This window comes from Haliotis rubra, unplaced genomic scaffold (assembly GCF_003918875.1).
Source record: "Haliotis rubra isolate DU_JTF1 unplaced genomic scaffold, ASM391887v1 Scf858, whole genome shotgun sequence".
Classification (NCBI taxonomy): Eukaryota; Metazoa; Mollusca; class Gastropoda; order Lepetellida; family Haliotidae; genus Haliotis; species Haliotis rubra.
Genome location: NW_025767588.1, coordinates 64,655 through 84,608, shown reverse-complemented (window position 1 = coordinate 84,608; position 19,954 = coordinate 64,655). Strand labels below are relative to the sequence as shown.

Below are 19,954 nucleotides of genomic sequence, written 5' to 3'. Positions count from 1 at the left end.
GCTGAACTGCAGAGGGTTAATAAAGAAGAAGATATTGAGTGGCAAGTGGAAAAGATCTTAAAAAAGAAACACATGAGAGGAAAGACATACGTTTTGGTTCGCTGGTTAGGTTGGCCTAGTTCTTTTGATTCATATGTTGAAGAAAACCAACTGAAAAATCTATGATGGAGAAATATGTTTTTCTCAAGATCTCTGACACACAATATTCTTATTTCAAGGATAACACCCCCTATCATTTTCGCATAAAGCTTAATCAAAGATTGGTGTTTGATGGATTTTGGGTTGTGTCTTTGGGAAAGCTAGACCTCACTCATATGAACAATCCTTACTGTGTAACCTGTGTGACAGTTCACTGGTGGGGAATACACAGTTACCTTTGTTAAGACGCATTGACCTGAGGAATGGTCCCAACTTTTCCTTTGCCAATGAATACAATATCCACATAATGGTCAAAGAGTCACCGGACACTGAAATCTGTATAAAAGCGAGCAATGGAATACCATTGTCATTCTTGAAAGAGGAGACTCATGCAACACTTCACTTGAGACGTTATCCCTTTGCTGATTGAACATGGATTCCCTCCCTCTGTATATCCCTGATTATAGCAAATGGCAGAATTACTTAAAAAAACACATGACAGGTACTTCTCGTGTTGTTAACGGAAAAACTGCCCCTAAAGTTATTCCATCTCTCCGACCTGTTGCTCAACCGGGAGAACCCAAAATCGAACTGCAGATGACTTCAGAACCACAAAGTGTCGTGGAGAGAGCAGATGCCAAAGAGAAGCGTCATAGATCTTTAAAAAGAGATGCAGGTGAACAGGTTGTCACAACCAGGAAGATACGTCAGACAGGCAACATTCCCTCCAAGACAGCTAAACAACATGTCTTTATTGAATAGCAAAGATTTTGAAGAATTGATACTGGGGTCATTAAACCTATTCACTCTGCCACCATATCAGACCAGCATCCAACAACACTATTTTGTAGATGTACGCCCGCTCAGTCAAATTAATGACTCCTCCCCTCTGGAATTTCACATTTCCAATTCGGGCAGCGATTACATCGATTTGAAGCGAACAAGATTGCATATGAAACTCAAAGTCACTCATTCAGATGGCACAGTATTGGATAATGATGAACACGTGGCACCTGTCAATCTGTTTATGCAGGCGTTGTTTTCTCATGTTTCAGTGTATATGCAGAACCAATTGGTGTCTTCGACTAACAATCATTATGCTTACAAGAGCATGATGAAGACATTGCTTAACTATGGAGCCGATGCCAAAAACTCCCAAATGACATCACAGCTGTTTTACAAAGGTGAGGGTGGAAACAATAGTGCCATTGAATCAACCAATTCTGTCTCTGGAACCAATTATGGTTTGACTGCACGTGGTAACTTTATCAAGAAAAGCAAAGAACTGACCATGTCTGGTCCTTTGTATGAAGATGTGTTTGGTATGAAAAGACATTTGATCAATGGAGTAGATTTGACTTTGAAATTGTACAGATCATCACCTGTTTTCTGTTTGATGAGTGGTAAAGCTAAACAAGAGTATACCATTGAGCTACTCGATGCATATCTTCAAATATGCAAACTCAAAGTCAACCCGGCACTGTTCCTAGCTCACAACACCCTGTTCCAAAATAACTCCAATGCACTCTATCCTTTCACTAAGTCTGATGTCAAGGTCAACAGCATCACCGTTTCTCAACTGACACACACCATTGATAACGTGTCCAACCCCATTGCTAATCGCTACATCATTGGCTTTGTGGAAAGCAAGAGTTTGAACGGGGCATATGATGGGAATCCTTTCAACTTTCAATCAAGCATGCTCAAAACTGTCAGCCTCTATGTGAATGGTGTCAGTGCACCTGGTCGTCCAACCCGTGCTGATGATGTGAACAGCTATGTGAACATGTTTGATGGTGCGGTACTTTGGAGAGAAAATCGAGGAAACTGTATTTCTAGAGAAGAGTTTTTGTTAGGAAATGCACTGTTTGTCTTCCAGCTGGAAGAGGTGTGTGGAGAATCTGAATACCTCAATCTGGTGAAATCTGGAAATGTGCGGTTGGAAATTGAGTTAAAAACTGCACTAACCCAAACCTTGAGCTGCAACATTCTCAGTGAAAGAAACTCCATCATAGAAATTGATCAGGCTCGAAACGTCTTCATCAAATAAACACAGAGATGAAAGCTTCGCAGTTGATGTGTGCCCTTCAGTGTGATTCAACCCTACAGAGACATGTCTTGGGGGTGTATGCCAGAGATACGCTTCCTATAATCACGCCTTTCATGCAAAGCCAAGGTGTAGGACTTATTGTGAATACTGAGATCAGACAAAACAGTGGCCGTCCCTGGATTGCAATGTACTTTAAAAACAATAGAGCCGAAATCTTCGCTAGTTTAGCAGATCCTGTTGATGTTGCATTTGATCACTATTTAAAGGTTTATGCTGGTTCTTACTTACGTAACAATCACTAGTTACAATCTGTAGATTCAAATGTCTGTGGGTTCTATTGTTTGTACTATGTCTTATGTAAAATTAAAGCACATCAGAGTCTAAACCATATACTTCATCAGTTTGATATACATAACTTCATGTGGAATGACACCTTTGTATCTGAATATATTTGTAATTATTTCAAATACTGTATTCCTTCTTGTCTAGATTGATTTGATGCTATTAATGTATGCACCAGAAGAAAAAAATCAATAAAATTAGTGTAGATGAGATTATGTTTGTGTTGTGTATAAATACCTTTGTATCATGACATTTAGTGTAGTTCTGTGCTAAAGAGCAATCTGGATACATCATGGAAGAATGTGTGTTACCATTTCAAACTCCCACCACAATATCGGTTGTGGGTGGTTCTTCAAGTGGAAAAACATTTTGGGTTGCACGACTCTTAAAACAAGCTGGTAGCATGTTCGATCCACCGCCCAACCTGATTGTGTATTGCTATGCTGTGTGGCAGGATGTCTACAGCGAACTTGAGAGGGTGATTCCCAACATTCGATTTAAAGATGCATTACCTACGGAAGAGGAGTTAAAATCATATTCCTCAGAATCTGATGAACGGTGTGTACTGGTAGTAGATGACTTCATGCAGGACATTTGTAAGAACCCTCTGTTTTTACATCTTTATACCACACTATCTCATCATCTGGGGATCACAGTCATTAACATACAACAGTCAGCCTTTCCTAAAGGCGAATGTAACAGAACCATGTCTTTAAACACCCATTACTTTGTTCTGTTATCTAACCCACGTTCGCATGAATACAACATTTTGGCATCGCAAATATTTCCAGGACAGAGCAAATATTTTACTGAATCCTTCCAAGATGCAGTGGGGAGAAATAAATATGGGTATCTTGTTTTGGATGCTTCCCCCTATGCTGATGAACCCTATGGACGTTTACGCACAAACATATTTCCTGATGAAGCATGTACAGTCTACTTACTGCAGTCATAGAATTATGCCTAAGATGATATATATCCGTCTCTCTATGAGTGTTTTCATCATTTCACTTTCATCACTTAAACTGAACAGAACCATGGATGAGTGTGGACGCTTCAATGATGTATTCCCATATTGTGTTGAAATAGAGACTCACACTGAGAGCTATCGACAAAAGTATAGTGACAGACTGAAGTCATGAAGGACAATATGATAAAGTCTACTGCTTCAAATGCAAGCTTCGTGTACATCAATGGTTACCTGATGATGATCCCACGACTGAACATTTCAGACTGTCTCCTCACTGTAGCTATATGCACATGGTGTCTGAACCCAAGAAAGGTTAGAAAGTAATAAAATCCTGTTGACTATCCTATACTTGTACATTCGAAAGTGGCACATCGAACATTAAACATCACATCACATCATGAGTGAACTACTAGAAAAACATTTGAAGTTTTCTTCTGATGTTGGAGCAAGCCACTGTTGGACAAAGAAAGGCTTTGTTAAAACATGCATCACGTGAACAGCTTATGTCGGTGATTACTCTTATATTTAACATTCTGAGAGGAATCATACCCTTACCAGACAGTGATAAAATACGACTGACACGCTACAAGAAGTGCATTCGATCTTTAGCCAGCAAGACAGTTAGCAACCACGAGAAACGTGAGCTGATTCTGATGCATCATTCGGTTCTACCCATTTGCATAAGATCCTATCAAGCATACCTCTCATCGATTCACTATGAGCAAACATATGGTTCTTCTGACAAGAGAGACCTACCAGAGGTTGATGAACAATCAAGAAGAACAGATTCCTCTTCAGACAGTGAATCAGACACCGATTCAGGATCATCTGACAACGAAACAAGATCTGAAGATTATGAATCATAATAATGGATCTAGTAACAGCGGTGATGAAGAAGCACATGCATCTGTTGTGAAGGATAACATAGACATCATGCTTCGTGTACCTGAACAGATCATTAGAGGTATTTCGTCTACAAAAAACCATCGGCAAGTTAATGACTTTGTGGATATTTGTGAAAGAAAACATTCTAAACAGACAAATAGGATTGACAGAAGATTTACAACTTGTGTTACCTGATGGTGAGGTGTTGCATGGTTTATATTTAAAACGCAAAGCATCTGATGGTGCGCCTGGTACAGCAAAAGTAAGGGCAACCGAGCCTTTTTTAATATACATCCATCATTCTATACATATTATGTACAAGGAAATAAAAATGGATTACTGAATGACTAGTTTGTCTTGTTTATGGCACACTCATGTTGAGTTTGGTTAGCATCTCCAGTCTCTCTTTTCCTATGTTGGAAAGCAAACCAGAATTCAAATAATCAATGTTTTCATAACAGACGGTATGTCTGTCATGTAAGTCTAGTCTGAGTTGTGTACGTTGCTGTCGTGCTCTTTCTAAAATGTTCTGATGTGGTATTCCACTCAGAGCTTCCTTAAAATAGAGGTCCACCTTTTCAGCACTATCCATCATCACACACTGGTGGTGAATTTGTGAGGGATGATGAATTTCACATCCATAACAATTGTCTTGACACAGTTTTGTGATTCTTCTCTGGAGTTCATTCAGGTAGAGAGTTTCCAGAATAGTCTCAAACTTCCGGCGATTTTGTCTCAAGTCACGTGCACACTCAAGAAACTGTCTTGTGGTGGAAATTTCATGCACTTCCACAGGATATACAGTGTTTGCAGTGATAACACCTTGCTCCATTAATCGTTGTAGAACCCTCTGTGCTGCTTGATAAGCTGCCATACTTGTTCTTCTTAAAGGTCACATGCAACCAAAAAATCAAACATAATTAAAACACAATTATCACTTCTTCATGACATATAATATGCATTGCTGATTATGAAAAAACAAATAAACAAAATTATAAGCGTATAAAGTGCAATATTTTGTACTTGGGTTTACCTCCCTCGAAACGAAGCAGCCGGGATACCGAACCCAGTCAGAGCGGGTGGGTGTGCACTCAAGTGTAACGGCTGGTTCATTAGCAGATGCCGCCTTCACGGCTCATTGTGTGTGTATATATAGAGATGTTGGGTTTTGTAAATACATGCTTATTTTTTGTGTATAACATTTTGCAATCAACAGACATCATAACATGTCATGTGTTCAAGTATCACACCTGCCTGTCTGTGTAATTACATAATGTGACAGAGACCGAACTCGGGCCATAAATCAATGCGTTTTGTTTATGGTGTATAGCCTGATTGGTGTTAAGTTCAAATTGCATGTGGTCAGTGATCGCAGTTGTGTATTGAATATTGTCATTAGCAGACAGACAGGCAGACACACAGGTGTCAATAAAACAAGACATTGAGTTTTGTCTGTGACAACGACATATCTATATCACAGTTAGAAATTGTGTCAACGCTAAATAATGACATTGCTTTTAAGTATCGAACTGAGAAAGTGACTCGGTAAGAAGAACGTGTGGTGAAATAGACAAATGAAATTATATAAACAGTTTATTTACTGTCATAACATATAAAAAGCTCGCGCCTGTGAGATATCAACAAAACATTATGAAAATAGCTCACACCAAAGCCTTCACCGAGTATTCACCAGACAGCCCGCTTCCAAGTTGCGCGAACCTATTTCACTGCGCACGTGCTATGAGCGCAGCCCAGCTGTTGAAACCCGTATTCCCCAGAAAAGTCTGGGGAAAATTAGTGAATCGTTTGAACTCCGATTTCGCGCGTTTTTTTTTTCATCGCGTTATTTTTCAACTTTATAAGTTGAATTTGCATTTTTTGACGCTTTGTTTCGGTAAGTCCATACCGAAAGGTATCAGAATCTGCAAAGTTGTGTTTTACGTTGCATGTGACCTTTAAGGTTTGACCTTCACGCAGCGTTTCACCATTGACATTGATCAACCTGTATACATATCTCTGGATATCCATTTTGATGCTGAAAATGAACAAATCAATAAATTAATAATTAAATAAATAGATAGATAAATGAACAAATAAATATATGATGAATGAGTAAATGAAGTACATACCTGCTGACTACTGTTTTCCTGTGAAGATGTCTTCACATACATAGGGAGTATATACAAAGTTTTAGTTCGGTGAATATCCTTTTGGGACGCTGTGAATAGCATCATCTAACAGATACCGCTTGTCGTCAACTGGTGTCAATGCCACTTTGCTTTGTCTCTCAGTGTACAAAGTGTTATTATGTGATCGAATCAAGTGAAAGGAACATCTGATCCTCTTCTGATCAAACAATGATTGTTTATACATATCATGTCTGAGAAATTTCTTGATGACAGATTTCTTAATGCCTTTGCCTGTCTTTTTTGCGATGACGTTTTTGATTTTTGCATCAGGAAAGAGTACATTTTGCTTTTTTACCCTACAAACTCTAATATGATGCTCCCACCTGCTTCATCCTTCATTTTACCAGTCACCTTGCGATTTGTATCCGAATATAACCCTTTGAGGTCATCAGGTGCATAGTTTGAAGTGTCAAACAAATGCGAATTGAGTTTCATGAACACATAAGGATCCAAAAGGAGCTCATGTGGAGGTGCATGTACATGCATGAACAAACTGTCCGTGTCCGTCATCAAAAGGTCAAGTCTTTCTGGTCCATACTGTCTTTGCATGACATCATAAAAGAAGGAGTACATTTCATATTTGGCTAAATCCAAAATGGTGAAGCCAACTGTAATGGGCTGATCTAAATGTACGGATAATTTCTCCAACTCTACCACAGTCACGTCTTCTGAAAATATTTTGACCTGCTTGAAGTTACTTTTAGCTGCACATTTTCGAAGTTTGGACCTCTGCGTCACCAACTGAACTGTTTTATGTTTTCGTTAATTCATGCAGAACCGTCCAAACACACAATTGTTCATGAGTTTATAGCGATCTTTATCACATTCATCCTTGGCATTTTTGCGGTTAGCCAAATTAAGATCAATGTAAGGTTTCAACCATGCACCTTGTCTAAATTTGAGCACTCTGTGTATTTTTGTACATATCAATCCATGTCTCAGATACAGCTCCAACGTTTTGAAGTGAACCACGTAGTGCGAACGATCTTTCAGAGTAGTGAAAAGTTTTTTACCGGACGATTTCTTGGAACGTTTACGCGATGATTTTTTGGCTGAGTTAAAATGAGTTAACAGTTCCTGGTGAGCAGGTGAAAACTCATCGTAGGGAATATCATCATGTGTAGGAGTCATTGGAACAGCGACATGAGCTTTGTGTAACTGTTTGGGGTACAACAAATCCACTTCAAGGATGTAACCTGTATCTCCTTGTGTATCTACAGTTGTCCAGTCAATGCTGTCATACTCCTCAGAACTGATGAACTGATAGTTTCCAATGGGGAGGGGTTGTAGCATGACAGTTGCATAGAGGGAGTTAACATCAAAGTAGAAAAGAAAGGAGGTGTCTATCATAGGATCAAAATCTGATAGGTGATGATTGTTAGCAACTGCATATTTCTTGCTAATCATAGACACCCCACCACGAATGGAATTTTCAATAAAATTGTAAGTGTCAACATTAGTAAACATATCAAGTTTGGCATCTGTGATTTTCATGGCAGCATCCAGACAGAACCCCGGCATGGAGTATTAATGACAAATGTCAAGACCATAGTCTGTCAAACACTCTGTTCTGAAAGTCTCTATGATGTCTGTTAATAGCAGCACATAAACACTCACATACAACCGAACAAAGTCGCTCATGGTTTCACAGTCAAACTCCTTTCATAATTCATGAGCAAAGGCATAGTCTTCCTGGTCAATATTTTCATCAGACAAAGAACTGGGAAGAAGGAAAGGGAAGTTTCCTTGTTAACATGTTTCCATGATGGGGAAAGTGTTCTTTCAAATAGACAAACGAATCTAAACCTTTGTTCAATTGGTTTTGAGTCAGTGCATCTAATGAACTTTGCAGAAATTTGTAACTATCCAAAAACCAAATTGTTATCTACTGTAAAAGACAGAAACTCTTCTGAATTGTGAGGGATATGACTGTAATGTCTCTGTCGCCAAAGTGTTGTGCTATTTCCAGTATTAAGTGAGAATCATAACGTTCAGAGTGACAACCACTTTCTTGCGTAACTGAAAATTCAGGTTACATCTATTATGCAAGACTTGTCGAAAATTTCCTGTCAGGTGGTCATGGTCTAACACTCGGTCAGTACTCAAAAGTTCTCCACACAAACCACAATGAGTAGCATTGGCGATGGTTATCTTATCTTGTTCACACAGTTCCATTGGTTTGATAGAATCCAACAAAGTCTGGATGTTATCATATTCCCTTAAAATACTTTCAATAAAATGTTCAGCCGCCTGTTCTACTACATAGGTTTGTACAGGTTTAGAGTACTGCTCCTCCGTGCACACCACTTTGTAGGCATAAGCACAAGGTACATGCTTATTTAGTCGTGAACTACCTGGGTTGCTTTCTGGAATGAGCAAGGACTCAAAATCAGCTATGATAACAAACTTGTCTCTTTCTGTTTTGCTTTGGGAACGTAAGCCAAACTGATACACAGCATCCTTCGGGTTAGGCATAATGACTCTTTGTGCCTTGTCATAACAGTAGTCTTTATGCTTATCCAAGCATTGTTGTGATGTATAACACCAAAGACATTTGCGACAGATGAACTGAGTGCGGTTATTACATTGCTTGTTTCTGACTAACCCACTTAAACTGGTAATGAGACAGTAATGTGTATTTGGTTTAACGTCTACGTCCATGTGTTCATGTTCTTCTAACCCTAAGATTCCTTCAAAATCATCGAATTCACTTTCTTGTGAAAGCAACAACAAATCAATCTTTCTGTTTTCATCTACATCTAGCAGATTGCTGATGTACATGGGATACAAAGTATTATCTTCAAATCCATACACATTGATACTCATCTCATTGACTTCTTCAAATCGTGGAATTTGTTTCAAAGTCATGGGAAAAATAAATCCTTCTAAATTCAATCTGTTTAAATAAGGATGATAATGCGCTTCGCGTTCTTTGTTATGAGAAGCCGGAAACAGTTTTGCTAAAATGCTGTAGACAAAACAAAGGTTATCGTCATTTTTGATGTTGATAATACTTTTGGATTTCTTAACAAGAGTTTGTGCGAGTGGAATATAACTTCCCCCTTTAAAAGGTTGAAACTTTACCACAGTGAGTTTCAAAAGTACAATAACGGAGATATTCAAACCAGAATGAACCCCCTCGTAATCATCCAGCGTCTGAAGCATCTTGTGCACGGCTTCAAGATACTGTTCTTTTAAGTCACTTCCCTCTGTAGCTATAGTCATGACACTTCTGAAATAAGCCTCATGGTAACTTGTACTATCATCTTCACGATTAGGTTTAACCATTCTTATATGGAGGCACAACCCCCATTTCACTGCTTTTTTCTCACGAATTTCATCCTCAATTGTATCAATAACCTGACTTTCTCCATTGATCATGAAATTCAGTGGATCCGCGCTATTCTGTCCGTCAAAGTCATAGTCTCTAACATCTCCCTGTAAGGACTGTCTCGAACATGATCCTGAGGTGTTATCGGATGGAGGAGGGGTGTTAAGTGGAGGAGAAGTTGGAGGAGGAACAGATACCGTGGCCGTTTTAGCCTTTTTCCTACGTTTACCTTTACCACCACCTGTCATGTCATGGTCAGTTTTATGTTTGTGCATTCTTAATGCTTTAGAGGTTGGAAAAGATTGATGGCAAGTTTGACATATATGTTCATCAGCGACAGATGTCGCACAGTTACATGCATGCCATTGATAACTGGATTCACTGCTAAAGTGTTCAAAGCAATGCGGACATTGATGACAATAGACAACATTTTTGGAACAACTTTTGACATGGCGTTTTAAACTGTCTTTCCGATTAAAGGTTCGATGACAATGGTCGCAGGTAAACAATGTGTTCACTTGTCCACAATGTCTCTGATGTCTTAACAAATGACATTTTTGTTTGAAACAATGACCACAAATTTCACATTGGAAGACAGGGCATGTAGTTTGCTCAGACATTTTGTTACCCGTAGTCATTCACTACAAAAAATTTGAATACGATCCACTATTGCATGTTTTTTCTTGAAAACTTCTACTTTGTTTATCTGAAATAATAAAAGTTATGATAGAACGTTTTTAACAACGATATGGTTTAAAATGATAAAAGAAAAAACCAATGATAAAATATTCTGATTGTTACTTACTTGTCTGTTGCTTGCACGTCCACTGTTAGAAAAAACAAAACGTCCTAACACTCTTAAGACAAGAATGCTTTCCGAGACTGACTCAACTCTTTTGATGGTCTGTTGAAGTGTGTTTCCAGTTGCACATAACCCTATAATTTTATTCCTCAAAAAAGAGTTCTGCATCACGGTTACTCGCTTCTTTTCTGTAAGTCGGTGTGGGTAGCTCGGTATATTGTAGGCGTATTGATAAAACGTGTTTTGGAATGAAAGAGGGGTGTGTCAAGGTTCACATTTGAAAAGTGACGTGTCAACCTTAGTCACCACTTCTTTTTCTGCAAGTCAGCGAGGTAGGTTGGTAATAGTGGCTAACTGTGGTTGGACATGACCAGGTACTGCACATTTTGTGCTAAATCATGATGTGTTATAAATACTGCTTTCACCAGAGAACAGTTACGAAGTCTGCCCACTTCTGTCATTGCAGTTCATTCGACTTACCAAGCTTAAATCATGTCTGATTCAGTTAATGTTCAGTTTGCAGACAGACATTTTGTCTATCAATTTGTTTTATGGAACTGTGTACATTCACCTTACGAACTGGAATGCTAGACACCAGAGAAAGAGCATATCTATGACATTAGATGTCTTCAATCGACTTTTGACTGATGCACCTCAGTACGTGCAACAGGCTGAAAATATTGCGCTAACAATGGATGAACTACCAGACATCCCTACCATCCCGGAAATTGATACACCTGATGAGATTCAACATGCATCAACACCGCTACTGATGCCACCTCTTCCCACACCGACAACAACACCGGATATAGGAATGACCAGCATCCCAACTACACCAATGAAACAAACTGGGAGAGTTACTCCAATGTTTGGGAAAGCAACCACCATCAGAAGCATGCCATATGTTCGTGGTAAGTGATGCATCAGTTTGATAATGTACAAATACTAAAATGCTGAAAATTATTCTTTACCGGCAAGCTGTCAAGGAAGTGAGGTAAAATATTGTATGCGTAAGCCATCAAATCAATGAAGTGATACATAACTGTACCGCAAGCTACCAACAGAGTGAAGTGTCCAAAAATATTTTATATCGTAAGCTAACAACTGAGTGAAGTGACGTAAAATATTTTGTATCGGAAGCTAACAACTGAATGAAGTGTCGTAAATTATTTGTATCGTACGCTATCAACTCAATGACGTGTTGTAACTGTACCTCAAACTATTCTGTGCTTGGAAGGTTCTTACAGTCTGTTAACGCAATTTTCATTGATGTTGTAAAAAATCACTGTTAACTTTAAGGTGCTATTTAAGTGTCCAATTCTGTCTCCTTGATTTATCTTGATATCATCGTTTTCCATCTAGTTTCTACGTGTTTACTCTCATTGGAGGAAAAATAAACTACTTATTGCTGTAAAGACGTTATCCCTCACTTTCCATTGAGTGATCTAATGTTCATTTATTTATTTTGTTTACAGGTAACAACAGCGCACAAAAGTAAATCAGAAGTGACAGACCCAACTTGTGGAGATTTTTAAAGATAATACAGTCACACCGAATGAATAAATACAAATAACATCCGCATTGTTGTTGTTATCCTTTCACCATGCTTCAAGAACACTAGAATTACGGTTTGCTTAGACGGAGTCGCAGTGTTTGTGTAAATTACGGTGTGGTAGTTAACGTGTCTTGTAAGTGTGTCGTAGTGAGAGTTCGAATCCGATCGGACCCGTTAAGAAGATATCCCCATTTAGATTATAAGACTCTTTGACTAAGTTCTGCACAACCGGAGGGGAGGTTCAGGGAAGGACACGTGCAAGAGCGAGGTAGTCATGTCGCCCTTCATTGGCTATCCACACGAGTGTTAAATAGTGTCACATAGTGAGAATTCAGGGTGGTGTCACGTGACACTTTCCCCTGCGGATGAGAGGCTCGTGTAAAGAGCTGGCGGACGAGTCGCGTAGCAGTGTGAACAGCTAGGTTTGTTGAGAAATGTAGTCGTTTGGAAACATTAAGAGGTGACCGGTAGTGTTTTCTACGTTTTCAGCCTTAAGAATATTATGAAGTATTCTGTACACGGAGTATATGCGTAAATGTCGTGTTCCTTGGCTGAGAGCAACAGTGTGGTAGTCACAGGATTATTCAACCCACTCAGGATGACCCACTGCAGCCTACAAACACACGATCTTTCACGACGGTAAGACCGTAAATAGTACAGTGAACACATAGGCTTGCTGGCGACAGTGACCTAGTTCTATGTTTAGCTGTATAACATCACAGTGACGCTGGTTGGGGGTAAAAACTAGGTTATACAATTAATGTTAATGTATTACTTCAAGAGTATGCTTGCAAAATATATCAGTCAGTTAGACTTGAACATACCATCACATAGACAACGTGATCAAACCAGGAGACCAAAACGCATGACTTACACGGTTTGGGGATACCATTCCGCTCAACGCAAACAGCATCAAACAAATCATTTTTTGCTTGAATGAAAGGTTAATTTCCTATTATACCATAAACATTTTGATTGACTGTTTTCAATCAACCAATGAAATACGACCCACGTACACGCGCGAGAATAATGCACGTGAAAACAGCAACAATGTAACACATGATGTTCAAAGATCAAAGACAGTGGCGACACACAGTCTCATGTCGGTGACAAGAAAGGAATGTGGGTGAGGCATATTGCACGTTCATATTCTGGTTAAACACAAAACGATTTTCATACCTTACAAACAGGAGGAAACTTTCATTAAAAGTACGTCAATCTCCGACTTCGTCAAGATAAATGTTAAACCTCCGTGGCACAATAGGACAACACCAGAAAAATGTTTTTGGGAAAATTTTCGAAAGAAAACTTTTTAATTTATACCAATAGTGACAACCTCACCTACTCTTGCCCGTTTCAAATATTTTCCTAAATAATTATAAACGATTTCGGCAGAAAATTTATTTAAGATGATAGTTTCAAATGGTGATGTTTTTTCCGAAATTTTCAAACTCCACTCACCATCCGAATGATAAATTATATCAATACTATTCATTGCTGGTGTGTACCCCGTCGTGAGTGGGTAAGTCTGATGAGGGGCATGTGTGTGTGTGTGTGTGTGTGTATATATATATACAAGTCGCGAACAATGGCTGTGTGAGTTGGGTGATCACGTGTTTCCTCGGAGAAACGTCTCGCAAGCACCATTCATATATCGTTTTAGATTACTTCACAGAATAACTACAGAGATGCCGTCCATCTTAATAAGACATTATGATGCTAGTAGTACTCATTTTAAACGTACATATATTTTAAAACTTGTGCAGAATAAGTTTTAAGTTACATTAGTTAAACAATGTGTTTATGTACGATATGGATGAGATATTGTCAAAGGAACTTTAAATCTTAACACCTTAAAGTAATACGCATGATTTCATTTAAATGTGAACGGTAACGTGTTACAATATATTAACCCTAAGTTCACAGCGGTATTTTCCCGCATCTTAGCAATAATAGTATATAGCAATAAATATGAAATTTATCCTACACTATCGCGATGTGGGTGATATAAAAAGTGTGAGAGCAAGAACACTTTTGTGAATTTTCTCGTTCTCAGTAGAAATTCTTAATAGTTGTTCATACTCGCCTAGTATACGGTACACAAGATCATTATCTGAGCGGTTTATTACACCTATCAAGATGTATAAATTTGTACATATCACCTTTGTTCAAGACAATCGCATGAACATAATTATAAACCACTTATCAGACAGATAAAGTAATCTGTATCACATGATAGATAATACGTGATTGTGATAACATATGTGATGATAGAAGTTGATGCAAAGTACTTGCGTGTTAGGTTTTGCAGCTTTTCAACAGATCACTAATCACGCGGCTTAAAATTTATTGTTAGCAACAAAATCTCCCTCAGTTTGCTAGTGAACTCACTATCGCATATGTATAAAGACAATGTACGTTCCAAACGAATACAATTCTCCGTTCAGCCTAACTGCTATAATTCTATCTAACGCCCTATCACTTGATACAGCATGATCATCACACATTTCAATAAGAGTGGAAACATTGAGGATACCTGTACATGATAGTCCTTGTGATGAGGTAAAGTGCACAAAATGATTAAACAAAAAAGAGATAGAGTACTGAAACATCTACTCTATATAAATAATGAATATACTTACCTTCTATAAGTTATCTTTAAATTCTTCTTTGAATCGGTGAAACTCCACAATAGCATCGGCTTTAATCAGATATTCAACAATAGTTTTCATGTCATCGATATCCAATATGACAACAGAGCTAGTGTCTGTCTTTTGAATGGAAAGTGATTCAAACAGTCGATCGAAAGTGAAATGAAAGTTTTTTATAATATGACTCAACAAACAACACGTGGTTACGTTGTATGTCTTAGATTTAAAATTTCTAGCTTCTTGGAAAAAGTCGATAAATAAAGCTTTTAATTTGGAAACTGTTTCAAATTCTAAAATAAAATACGAAGCGTTATTATTATTTCCAATTTTAAGTTCGTACTCGGTTTTTGTAGCATTAAATGTAACGCGAACACCCATTACATGAAATATTCCAAATAAATCCGTTGCGTACAGTGGTGCGCTTTAAGATGTAAACGAATTTTGCAAACCCTTAAATGTGTTAAAAGCTATTGATGATGTGGCACGTATGCATACTTAAACGAACTGTCGCGGTACTAACAATTTCTTTTTATCATCAATTCTACTGAAACGTAACAGGGAGGGGTCTTGTGCGTCTCAGTTCTATAGACAGTAATACAAAGCGAACCATCTTGACCTACAGATCAAGCTTCTTGTCAGCACTTTGACACAATAGGATAATGAGAAAACCGGTGCATGAACGTGATAAAGCGTTTCTCTTGCTGATGACACAAGGCGAATTTCAGTGCACGAAATGACTACCACGAGATGGAGTCGTGATGGACTAGAGCGTGCATGTGTCTTGAAACAAATCGCTAGATGTTTGAGTCTATTCTGGAAACTCGCCCCAGCCAGGAACAAACCGAGAAACTTTAACACCTCGCGGGTTTCAATTAGTCTCTCATTTCAATTCACCACCACCAGTGTAGATGTTATCCGCCCGCGAGAGATAGGACAATAACGGCTATGGGTGCCTGATAGAAGTCTAACAATGACAAAGGTTAACCTTGGGTTTTAGATATATAACGAGATAATTCTGTGTGTCAGTCCTCTCATTGTATGATTTGTTGATCTTGGTAAGAGGATTGAACTCGGATAATTATTCAGATGAAGACGAAGTTAGTCAAGTTTTGTCAGTCATCAATTAACACGCCAACACCACCTAGACACCGCCTATGCATCCACTTTCAACATTTACCACTGAGAATCATCCAGTCACGCTGTCCTTTCATAGCTGTTCTATATATGGAGTACACCATGCATTGAGTATCATCCAGTCACGCTACCCTTTCTTAACTGTTCTATATATATATATATATATATATATATATTTGAATAGTCAGCATTCCAATTGTTGTGACACTAAGCAAACCGTAATTCAAATATAGCGGGAAACATCCATTCATGATAAATAATTTTCTCATTAAAATCAATCATTAACTTCTTAATGAAGAAGACATTGTGTATCACTACGCTTAATGAAGCTGGGTGTGAGATAACTAGCTAATTACTGTATTGTGAGACTATTTTAGGATGAAATGTGGGATGTGGGATGTCACCCTTTCTTAACTGTTCTATATGAATCTGGTGTGGGCTTACTAGCTAATTACTGTATTGTGAGACTATTTTATGAAGAAATGTGGGATGTGGGATAAAATGTAGGATGTGGGACTACTAGCTAATTACTGTATTATGAGACTATTTTAGGGAGAAATGTGGGATAAAATGTGGGATTACTAGCCAATTGCTGTATTGTAAGACTATTTTAGGATGGGATGTGGGATGTGGGATGTGGGATTTCTGGTCATTGGTTCCTTTGTTTTTTGCTAATTGGAGCATGAAATGGGTGATTTTTTGGGGGGTGGGATGTGGGATGTGGGATCGTCTGTGCTGTAGAATGAAATGTATATCTACTGATAATGAATTTAGAACAGAAATCATCTTCCGCCGATAGCGCAGGTGACACGGAAATTACCATTATACACGGACATGTCTAGTACCTTTGCACATGTACGTGTTATACGTTGTTAGAAACAAATTTGAAAGGGCTTCCATATGCATTAAAGATATTAAGGATTGCACAACGGATATAGGACTTATTACCCCCGCTGATAGTGGGGGTGACGCGGGAAAAAACAAGCGACATGTAGGTGTTATACCTCGTTAGTAACGAATTTGAAAGGACTTTCATATGCATTATAGATATTTCAGTCGAACCATGGATATAGACATTATAGCTGAAAAAAAGAGACCTTTTAAACATATAATATATATATATATAAATAATCATATAAATGAATGATAAATATTATGAAATACATGTACGTCTACATATCAAATAAGTTGCACAATGGTGATTTATAGCTCGTCGGAACCACCCCAAAGAAACATTTAAGAGCTATTCGTATTAACCAGAACTCACAACGTGGAGGTTGCTCTTTTAAGAGTGCCATTTTCATTTTCCTGCACCATTCCCACAACAGCAAGTTCGAACAGCGAACCCCTTTACTACTGTTGTATAAACCTAATGGGTCAAAACTGACATTAGGTTATGGAATTACAGGTTATATCCTATTACTTCTAGCCTATAGTTGATTATGGTTTGATCATCTTTCCCTGTTACTTTTACCTTGCCCTTCCCCTACCTTCCACTATCCACCTTATTTATTACCTTTTGGGCTTGATGAGTTTGCCTTTGCCTTTACTTTTGCTTTTCCCTTTCCCCCTACCTTCAGGGTTTGGGGGCTTGGGCTTGGGCTGGGTGGCTGTTGGAATGGACGCCGAGACAGGTTCCTCAACGTTTGATGTACTAGCTGCTTGCTTGATGACACCCTCTACAAATGCACACTCACTAGCAGCCTGTAAGGGTGTTTTGTTAGCATAGTATTTGCGTACTGTTTTTTGGCCATGTGCAAGATAGTCACTGGCCATCTTACGTTTTGCAGCATCATTGGGATGCTGCCTTGCCACTGCCTTGTCTCCAAAGCTTTTCGAACATCCGTGGCTGTAAATGTCCTACGTTTGTTTCCCTCGTTGGTTTTAAAGAAACCTCTTGAGGTCTGGAAGCGGGCCAACTCGAGGGACATGTTTTCCACTTCGGTACCCTCCACGTTTCTGAAGAATGGTGACTTTTCCGGCTTGACATCTTCAGGCATGTCACCACGTACATACCGGCGGTAATCCCTGAACATGTTGTACTCCTCTTTGCACAAGGTTATGCTGACCAGGAAGCTCGTGGACGTCTTGTTGTCCATGAAAGAAATCTGGTACCTGCCGGCAACAGATCGTGCCTTATCGAAGTCAGCCAACTTTATACAGGATGCCACTGAAGGTCTTTGGGCATGACCAAGTTGAATTATCCCACAATACAGGTACCGCATCACCAGGCGCTGATCATCATCGGATTGTCGATCTGCCTTGGCCCGATCCAGGATGTCCCTCACCTCCTGTCTGGTTGCAGGATCCGTGTACCCCTTTTGAGCAACGGAAATGGGCGGCTGTTGTCTGGTTTCATCTCTGAATTCTGCAACAGATTTATGGGCTTCTTCACGTTTATATTGTTTACTTACACCTGTATATGAACAATGTGTAGCACTTGTAAACCTACGCAAATTATCGAAAACCCTGGGAGACATTTTAACATATGTTTGACAGTAGGTGAGATTTGACTGCTAACATGTAATTTTTAATGGCACCTGCAGAAACCCCGTTTTGCGAAAATACCAAGTTGAAATGATGTATTTCATCTACGTGCTCAAATATATCAAAATTGATACAAGCCATATTACTATTTGGGAATACATGTTTTTGGATGTAATAGAAAAACTTAGAAACGCGGCGACATGTGTCACCAGCATTACGCCCTGCTTTTTTAAGAATATTGGTTAAATATTGCTTAAACCCTGAAAGTGTGGGTTCACGTTCAGGGAACCTATCATATAAGCCAGAGTTAGTTAGATTAGCCCTGACTGAGTTGTGTTAGTAATTATACCGAGTACCACTTCTGGTCGACCCAGTCAAACCAGTACTGGTACTCGGCATTTGATTATTATTTGAAAGGAGAGGCTACAGGTGCGTCCTTTCCTTGTATTGTGTGACCAAAGTGTTTTAGTACCCTGATGTACTCAGGGATTTTGGTTTTGTTGATGGTGAATGTGCCACAAAATGCCAATAGAGCCGACATGGATACAAGCTGAGTAGCGGTATAAGACTCGCTTTGGCGGCGATTTTGGGCATGAATGGCGTTTATAGCAGCAATAGAACTGTTAGGATAACAGTTTTTAAATGCGTAACGCCTTTGTAATATGTTTTGCACTTTTGACAAACCCACTGATACATTTGTGGAAGGCATATTGGCAGAAATTCACTGTACTATGTTTCTGGGAGCTACAGAAAAGGGCCTGGATGTCACAGTTTTGTACTTGGATATTTTAAGAACCGTATTTATGCTATGTATCAGTTTGATATATTGAGCAGCGTAGATGACTTATTAAAAACAAGCAAAAGGTAATCAAAGTAAAGTTCACTTGCCAATAGGGATCGTCAACGCCGACTGGTGATCGTCCACTAAGACACTCGGTCTGTGATGATGATATTGTGAGCATTCACTTATATTACCACGTCCCAGCCAGATAGCCAATGGAATGGTTTAGATGAAGCTCACTGTCATGTGACCAAGTCGGATGTTTTTAAGGGCGAGGAGGAAATTGTGAATTGCCCATCTCCATTCTATGCATGACGTCCATATGGAGCGGCAAGGACATGCCAAAAGGTGTGAATTGCCCATGCCAAAGAAAACCAAGCATTCTATGCACAAGGTTGAAATCAGTCGGGCGACAAGATTATAAAATCACAAAGCTGCTTATCAAAAGGAGGTGGCCCAGGCAAAGTGATATTAACAAAACGTGAGCAAATCTCCACGGTGACGAAATTAAATTTGCTGATTAGTGGTACATCTCCTGCAATTACCTGCCACGCCTCAGACTAAACAGTGAACACAGCAGAGTGATATACAGCTAATGAAGTGATAATTAGATTTACAGGAAGCTGGAGATGTGCATGT

General features: G+C 38.9%; 1 protein-coding gene across 1 annotated transcript; it reads left to right on the top strand.

Annotated features, from left to right (window-relative positions):
• Positions 1-633: 633 nt before the first annotated feature.
• LOC124262827 (uncharacterized protein F54H12.2-like) lies at positions 634-2,188 on the top strand. Its single transcript, XM_046697393.1, has 2 exons — positions 634-814; positions 1,194-2,188. Exons 1-2 carry the CDS (start codon positions 634-636, stop codon positions 2,186-2,188), a joined length of 1,176 nt encoding a protein of 391 aa, XP_046553349.1.
• Positions 2,189-19,954: the final 17,766 nt, after the last annotated feature.